This window comes from Colletes gigas, unplaced genomic scaffold (genome assembly GCF_013123115.1).
Source record: "Colletes gigas isolate AHSC1104 unplaced genomic scaffold, ASM1312311v1 Colletes_gigas_Sc00003, whole genome shotgun sequence".
Taxonomy (NCBI): domain Eukaryota; kingdom Metazoa; phylum Arthropoda; class Insecta; order Hymenoptera; family Colletidae; genus Colletes; species Colletes gigas.
Window position 1 is genome coordinate 2,449,725 of NW_025106632.1, and position 8,142 is coordinate 2,457,866.

Genomic DNA, 8,142 nt, shown 5'->3' on the forward strand with positions numbered 1-8,142 from the left:
TTATATGTAATCGTCTCCTTTGATTTTGCAATGCAAATAGGTGGCGATCAGAAATTTTCTCGAGAACGAAGACACGCTCTCTATCTCCGCTTTTCCGGTTCGCATTATTTCGAGTTCCTTGAGGAAAGCGGGGGTCATGTACGGTCGGCTCTCGATGGACGACAATTTTGACAAATCGTATCCAGTTAGGGGAACTGTGCTCGCTCCTAACGCGACCAACTCCGACGGATGAATCCCGAGCCAGCGTACTTTTGGACACGCCAAGCTCTCCCTCTCTTTGGACAAAGCGGCAGAACCGAAACTGTGCTCGAAAGAAATTTATAAACGTATATATTTCACTTTCTTTCCCGTCTTCAGGAATAAATTTTTTAAACGAATTGTATCGTTTGGAACTTCGACATTTAATAAACTACTCAACCATTTCAAACCTACATTTTCTTAAACCTCTTCTATTAATTATTAATATTAGATTGTTCTGTATGAAACTGTCAATTTCATAAAATCTTTTCTTCAGGAATAAATTTTTTAAACGAATTGTATCCTTTGGAACTTCGACATTTAATAAACTACTCAACCATTTCAAACCTATGTTTTCTTAGACCTCTTCTATTAATTATTAATATCAGGTTGTTCTGTATGAAACTGTCAATTTCATAAAATCTTTTCTTCAGGAATAAATTTTTTAAACGAATTGTATCGTTTGGAACTTTGACATTTAATAAACTACTCAACCACTTCAAACCTGTTTTCTTAGACCTCTTCTATTAATTATTAATATTAGATTGTTCTGTATGAAACTGTCAATTTCATAAAATCTTTTCTTCAGGAATAAATTTTTTAAACGAATTGTATCGTTTGGAACTTTGACATTTAATAAACTACTCAACCACTTCAAACCTACATTTTCTTGGACCTCTTCTATTAATTATTAATATTAGATTGTTCTGTATGAAACTGTCAATTTCATAAAATCTTTTCTTCAGGAATAAATTTTTTAAACGAATTGTATCGTTTGGAACTTCGACATTTAATAAACTACTCAACCATTTCAAACCTACATTTTCTTAAACCTCTTCTATTAATTATTAATATTAGATTGTTCTGTATGAAACTGTCAATTTCATAAAATCTTTTCTTCAGGAATAAATTTTTTAAACGAATTGTATCCTTTGGAACTTCGACATTTAATAAACTACTCAACCACTTCAAACCTGTTTTCTTAGACCTCTTCTATTAATTATTAATATTAGATTGTTCTGTATGAAACTGTCAATTTCATAAAATCTTTTCTTCAGGAATAAATTTTTTAAACGAATTGTATCGTTTGGAACTTCGACATTTAATAAACTACTCAACCATTTCAAACCTATGTTTTCTTAGACCTATTCTATTAATTATTAATATCAGATTGTTCTGTATGAAACTGTCAATTTCATAAAATCTTTTCTTCAGGAATAAATTTTTTAAACGAATTGTATCGTTTGGAACTTTGACATTTAATAAACTACTCAACCACTTCAAACCTGTTTTCTTAGACCTCTTCTATTAATTATTAATATTAGATTGTTCTGTATGAAACTGTCAATTTCATAAAATCTTTTCTTCAGGAATAAATTTTTTAAACGAATTGTATCGTTTGGAACTTTGACATTTAATAAACTACTCAACCATTTCAAACCTACATTTTCTTAAACCTCTTCTATTAATTATTAATATTAGATTGTTCTGTATGAAACTGTCAATTTCATAAAATCTTTTCTTCAGGAATAAATTTTTTAAACGAATTGTATCGTTTGGAACTTTGACATTTAATAAACTACTCAACCACTTCAAACCTGTTTTCTTAGACCTCTTCTATTAATTATTAATATTAGATTGTTCTGTATGAAACTGTCAATTTCATAAAATCTTTTCGTGTACCAGTAAAAGATAATAATCGAAGGGGAAACGAGTATTTTAAAATTCAATTTACCGGTAGACACACATAATGTCCACGCCAAAAGGGTCCGCGTCCACGATCGCGTAAACCGGAAGTTCCATTTTCTCCGACAGCAGTTTCACCAGCATCCTCGTGGCCACGTCCGGGTACCCTTTCCCGGTGACCAGAATGCACTTTAAAAAAGATGGACAATCGTCTTCCAACAATTTTTGAAAAACAGCGTCTTTCTCGACGACCAGCACCATTTTCGCTCTCGTTCGAACGGAAACTACATTCGACGCCATTAGGGGAATGAGAGCTCCGCCTGGGACTTTGCAATCGACTACTCTATTGTCGGTTAGCATGAGTTGCAGTTCACCCGCTGCTAATCCTTTCAACGTAGGCACAAGATCTGGATAATTATAATATCCGCGGAATTAAAACTGTGTTGAACGAGTGATTTTTCTGTAACGAGTCCTAATAAATGCATAAATTAATATATAAATAAATGAACAGAATTACGATACCAGTACTCCTGACTTGTTCTAAAAATTGCATAACTCTAAACCTATATTGAGCTGCTTTGCAATTTTATACAGTTAAAAAAATTATTTTGGATTTTAAGTTTAAAACCTGCTAACTTTCACAGCCTCAGTTTGGAATGTTATTTGCAGTAACGAAATTAGTTTGGTCCAAGAATAAAGAAATATGCCAACTGCGTATAATCAGAGGTAATCACGAAATAAAATACGATGGCAAATAATGAATTATAAGGATTGTTTGTTCGAGAAAGACTCACTGAGCTCCCATGGCGCGCAATTCAGCAAATTGGCGACGTGATTCACCGCTTGATCCACGCATCTCTGTTCCGGCGCCAAGTTCAAAGTATTCTCGTTCTTGAGATCGTAATAAAGGGATCGTCTGGTGACGGTGGTGTTCGTAATTAACAAACGATGTGCCGCGGCCATTACCGTCATCATCAAAGCGAACTTGTCCTTGCCTTTCCTCCTAGCAAAATTGCTGACCGTCTTCTTGCCACTCTGCACGCCATTTTGCGTGGGTTCTTCCTCGACTTGCGTGGCCTCTTCGAGAAGATACGAATCAACGTTCGAGGCACAGTCGGGAAAATAATTTTCTTCGACAATTTCGGTCTCCATCGACGTGTAATTGTGCACCAACGAATATGAAATTTGGGGTAATCGGTCGGAACATATTTGTTGGATTATGGTCGAAGTTACTTCTTCGATACGAGATATCAACTGTGCTCTAAAAGTGATAAAAAATTGCTTCGTTATGCTTCTGTTACTTCAATAAAAGTATCTCTTTCATTTAAAAATATTATCATAAGCAATGTATACTAGTAGACCTTACTTTACAGAGACATATGTATAATTTCGGTAAAGAATTTTTTTCTCGAAAGTGTGTAGGATTTCAGGGGTATATGTAGTTATCAAAAATGATTGCAATTGACCCCTGCAACTGAATATAATTTTTTCAGAACGATTTGAAATTTTTTAATTTCGACGAAAAATGACTGCACATACTCGAATTTTTTTCTCGAAACTGGATAAGATTTCGAGGGTATATCTATTCACCAAAAATGATTGTAATTGACCGCCACAACTAAATATAATTTTTGTAGACCGATTTGAAATTTTTTAATTTCGACGAAAAATGACTGTATACACTCGAATTTTTTTCTCGAAAATGGATAAGATTTCGAGGGTATATCTATTCACCAAAAATGATTGTAATTGACCCCCGCAATTAAATATAATTTTTGTAGACCGATTTGAATTTTTTTTTTTCACCAACAAATTTAGATACCTACCCCTTGTCGATTGTTTCTTAAAAATTCGTTTTTTATTTTTAATAAATTTGTTTGACGTCCTACGGAAATTTTGTTTAGTACTTTTTTATAGGTATCCATGAGCTCTACTTCCATACTAAATTTCATTTAGATACGTTTACTATTGTAGAAGTTATGGACGTTTGAAGATGGGACCATTTTTATGGGGTTTTTCTCATTTTACGGGGTTAAGAAACAACTTTTCGAATATTATTGGAATGATTACGTATTCTCCACCAAAATACGCGTTGTTTGCATTTTTGAACTTTAAAATCCGTCAATCCGTTCAAAAGTTATGACGTTTTAAAGTTACGCGTAAAATTTTGGAGTGACATTTCTGGTCTGAAATTATATATTCGGTAAGGAATTTTTTTCTCGAAAATGGTTAGGATTTCGAGGGTATGTCTATCGACCAAAAATGATTGCAATTGACTCCTGCAACCAAAAATAATTTTTTTAAAACGATTTGAAATTTTTTTTCACCGAAAAATTTCTATAGCACATGTATTTACGCACACATTACAGCTATCTCCCCATCCACACTAATTCAGCGAATAGTTCTTCAACTGACCGCCATGCATGAGAAGAGGACGCTAAAATCGCCTCCGAATTTTCAAGTCGATATGGCAGTCAAATTCGGCCACGAAAGTCCACATGTAAGGTCTACTCGTATGTTATAAAAGTATTTCTTCCATTCTATAATATTATTTTCCCGTTTACCTGAATTCTGTATTATCTACAACAGGTATATCGATCACTTTTTCTTCATCGCATCCTGTTTGACTGTCGGTAAGTGTGAAACTCGTGTCTCCATTGAACGTTGCCATTTTGTCTGAAACAAAGTATTTAATCCATGAAGAAAAAGTAATTTTCTGTGTAGACTGTTTTATTTACACGATAGATCTCGAGAATAGTAAATTAATTAATATGTTAATATACTCGACAGGTAAGGGTATCGAAATTCTTGAAATTTTTCCAAATTATTAACAATTATATATTTAATATTGTTTAATGGACAATCATGGACAAGGATCAAAGGCACGCGAAAGCCTTTATTACCATTTCTGGTGTGACATTATCGCACAGACACGAGGTATCGTCTGTGGTTATCGCTTCACGCTGGAATTCCAGTTTAGCACTCTAGGTGTTTGGAATTGAGACTAAACATCGACAGAATTTAATTACTTGTTAGAAATTAGATCTCAGGTGTATGAACAAAATCGATATCAAGTGCCGCGGGTAGCCTCCAGTTAAACGTCGATACCATTAGCCACGAAAAGAAGGAAAGTCGAGAGGTCGCGGAGGATTCCCGTGGTCGCTTTTCAGGCAGCAACTGCCAGATAAAAATCTATCACCTATCCGAACGTAACATTCTCACAGCAATAAACATATTAAGTTCTCCCGCGACGGTACAAGTATTGATCATCGTCGCGTAGGTCCTGACGACGGACGATCGACAACAATTCCCCTGTCCAGGGAACGACGTTCGTATCGAGTAGCGAATCTCGAGAGAGCTGGACACCCCGCTGCGCATTTGTGAACGGCGACCATTGAACGCAGCGCTACCGAGTGCACTAAAGACACTCGAGGACCTCATTGTGCCCCGCGAACACAGACTGTTGCAAAACGCGACGAAATCCGTTCCTGGGCCACCGAACCTGACCATGCTCCCGGTAACCAACATTTTAGGGGTTCAAAAACAATGCAAAAATGTAAATTTCAACCCCCTGGTACCAACAGAATGATAAATTCTACGCAAGAAGCTCGAATTTGTAACTCTTAAGGACTTGGAATTGTAGTCGCCATTTTGTGAATCCCCAAGGAGTCCTATTTTGTCTTCTGCTCCCCATGAATTTATTTTATATCACTGTTGCAAAAGAATCATCTATTAATTCCATAACTTTGCTATTTTTTTTGAAATTCGGAATATTTTTAAAACTTAAATCTGAAGGAAGTAGTAAAAGGAACAAAATTTAATTTCTATCTCTAAATTAAACCCCCCAATATTTTACACAAGTCTATACAATTTATACACTGTATAAAAAAAATTTCAGGGGTTCAAAAACAATGCAAAAATGTAAATTTCAACCCCTTAGTACTAACATAATGACAGATTCTACGCAGGAAGGTCGAATTTGTAACTCTTAAGGACTTGGAATTGTAGTCGCCATTTTGTGAATCCCCAAGGAGTCGTATTTTGTCTTCTGCTCCCCCTGAATTTATTTTATATCACTGTTGCAAAAGAATCATCTATTAATTCCATAACATTGTTATTTTTTTTGAAATTTGGAATATTTTTAAAACTTGAAACTGAAGGAAGTGGTAAAAGGAACAAAATTTAATTTCTATCTCTAAATTAAACCCCTAATAATTTACACAAGTCTATATATTTTGTACACTGTATAATTATAGTATATTCACAGTTTGTTAATTTTTGATGCATCGTAATATATTAATCCGTAATTAGAAGAAACGTTTTCAGTTCTGTTTTCGATCAGGCGGTTGCAGTCGACGTTTCGTTCGATGGAACTTTGGTCACGGACATTTCGCGTCCGCAGATGCGACATAAATTTCCTTTGATCTGAGATATGTTGTGGATTTCGTGAACGTTTTCGAAATCGACCACTCCAACGGACAATGAATACTAACGAGCGACGACGGACGCTCGCGACGCGTGCCAAAACATTTTAGGGTCACCGGAACCACCCCTCCGCAGTCGTCTCTCTTACCCACGAATGCAAAATTTATGGTTCGCGGTTGGTATCGCAAAAAATGACATTCATTACTTCCACGAGTTGCCATACATCGTGCCATATTACGGAACACATTACAATATACGAATTAGAAGGGTGGAATAAGGTAACTTCAACGGTAGAACTACCGGAAGTGGTCAAAATGATTTCTAACTTCTACTAAAAATAGTAAAAGAATTTACTCGACTGTATTCTTTCAGAACATTATATTCCTTATAATTGTCGGTAATTTTAGTATTGAAAATCGTTTTAAAATTCTGTGAACGAAAGTTTGAGAAACGTGGTGGGATTTAATCGTGCATCGCAGTCTGTATGTATTAATTATCCGATCGAACGAACGATCAACGACAGCCACGATGCCCGCGATATTCGCGTTCGTTTCGATGATTGCACACATTGCGGTTGCTCGACGAGTCGGTTTCCGTCCCAGCGAACGAACAGAGGCCGGTGGAACGTCGTCTTGAAAGCCCCGGGGCTCTCTTTAGGCGAGCATAAAAGGATTATTCACGACAAAATAATACAAGAACTCCGCTCGGTTTCGCATTAAAGACACTCCAAGATTGCTCCTCTATAAAGGGGGATAGTGTTACATTGTGCAACGAGTGCGTTCGAGAAACACCCCTGAGAATGCGCTCTCGAGGCCCTCAAATGGCCCGTATACGACCGCGTCCTCCTCAAAATATCGGTTAGAGGCCCCCGAAGATCGCGAGAAACTCTCCCGATCGGCCTAATCTCCGCGTGTTCACACGCGCGTGAATTTGAATTCGTCAAAAAAATTTGTCCGCCGTTCGTCGATAATCCCCTTCATCGACGGATTTCCCTTGCACGAATTCAAAACGAACATTTCTCGTTTATTCCAAACGCTTTCAGGACTCTCTGCTCGCCGGTGAATTTATTCAATTTCCGGGCGCCGGGGGTGTAACTCGATCTATTTTCCCTATCGAGAATAATCGCGCGTTCCGCGAACCCTGGCGACCTAGGTAATCCCTTGGACCGATTTCCGCCAACGAGAATCGAACGTTTCGCCTTGTCCCGTATTCAAACCGCTCGCATGATCGAGTACGGAGAATGGCGAGGTACCTGTTCGATCCAGAGCCGACGATTAGACTTTGCTCTAATCCTGGCCAAAGTTCGAGTGCACGTGTGCTGCCCGGGCTGGTGAATAGGAAAAATGTATTTCAACCTCGAAGATGCAAGAATGGGGATAGAAACTCTGTTTGGTCGAAATATTTCAATTTTTATACGCTGGAGAAACGTCTATTTTATTTTATTTTCACATATATTTTTATCTTGCTTAGCACGTTTCACCCTCGACTCTCGTATTTCTTACTATATTGTTACTAAGGAAACAGAATTATATAAACGATGTATCGAAAACTGAATCATCGTGGATTTATTTGGTGCACGAATTCTGGACTCGAGGTCACTGGACTTATATCGACGTTTCGACGATCGAAGGCGTTGAAAAACGGGCGAAACGCCGCAGAAAACAATCGACAAACCTACTGTCGATCTATTGTGAGAGGCTGTGTAACAGTCGACGTCACGGAGAGCGTTCAGATCGAATCTGCGTCACCTCGCTTGGACGCAGTCTCCTGCTCTTAAGGCGAAACAGATAGCAT

The 8,142-nt window shown here is 37.2% G+C and overlaps 1 protein-coding gene across 1 annotated transcript; it reads right to left on the minus strand.

Moving 5' to 3' along the window:
• Positions 1 to 1,968: 1,968 nt before the first annotated feature.
• LOC122404740 (meiotic recombination protein SPO11) lies at positions 1,969 to 4,594 on the minus strand. Its single transcript, XM_043408962.1, has 3 exons — positions 4,488 to 4,594; positions 2,718 to 3,184; positions 1,969 to 2,330 (listed from the first exon to the last, which is right to left on the minus strand). The coding sequence occupies exons 1-3, from the start codon at positions 4,592 to 4,594 to the stop codon at positions 1,969 to 1,971; spliced, it is 936 nt and encodes a 311-aa protein (XP_043264897.1).
• Between the last annotated feature and the right edge of the window lie 3,548 nt (positions 4,595 to 8,142).

Bases quoted from the DNA above. Each gene is read 5' to 3' on its own strand.
- LOC122404740 (XM_043408962.1), bottom strand. From the start codon at position 4,594: ATGGCAACGTTCAATGGAGACACGAGTTTCACACTTACCGACAGTCAA. The intron at 3,185-4,487 runs GTAAACGGGAAA...TATCACTTTTAG, and splicing joins GTAGATAATACAGAATTCAG to AGCACAGTTGATATCTCGTA. The intron at 2,331-2,717 runs GTGAGTCTTTCT...ATAATTATCCAG, and splicing joins TTGCGCGCCATGGGAGCTCA to ATCTTGTGCCTACGTTGAAA.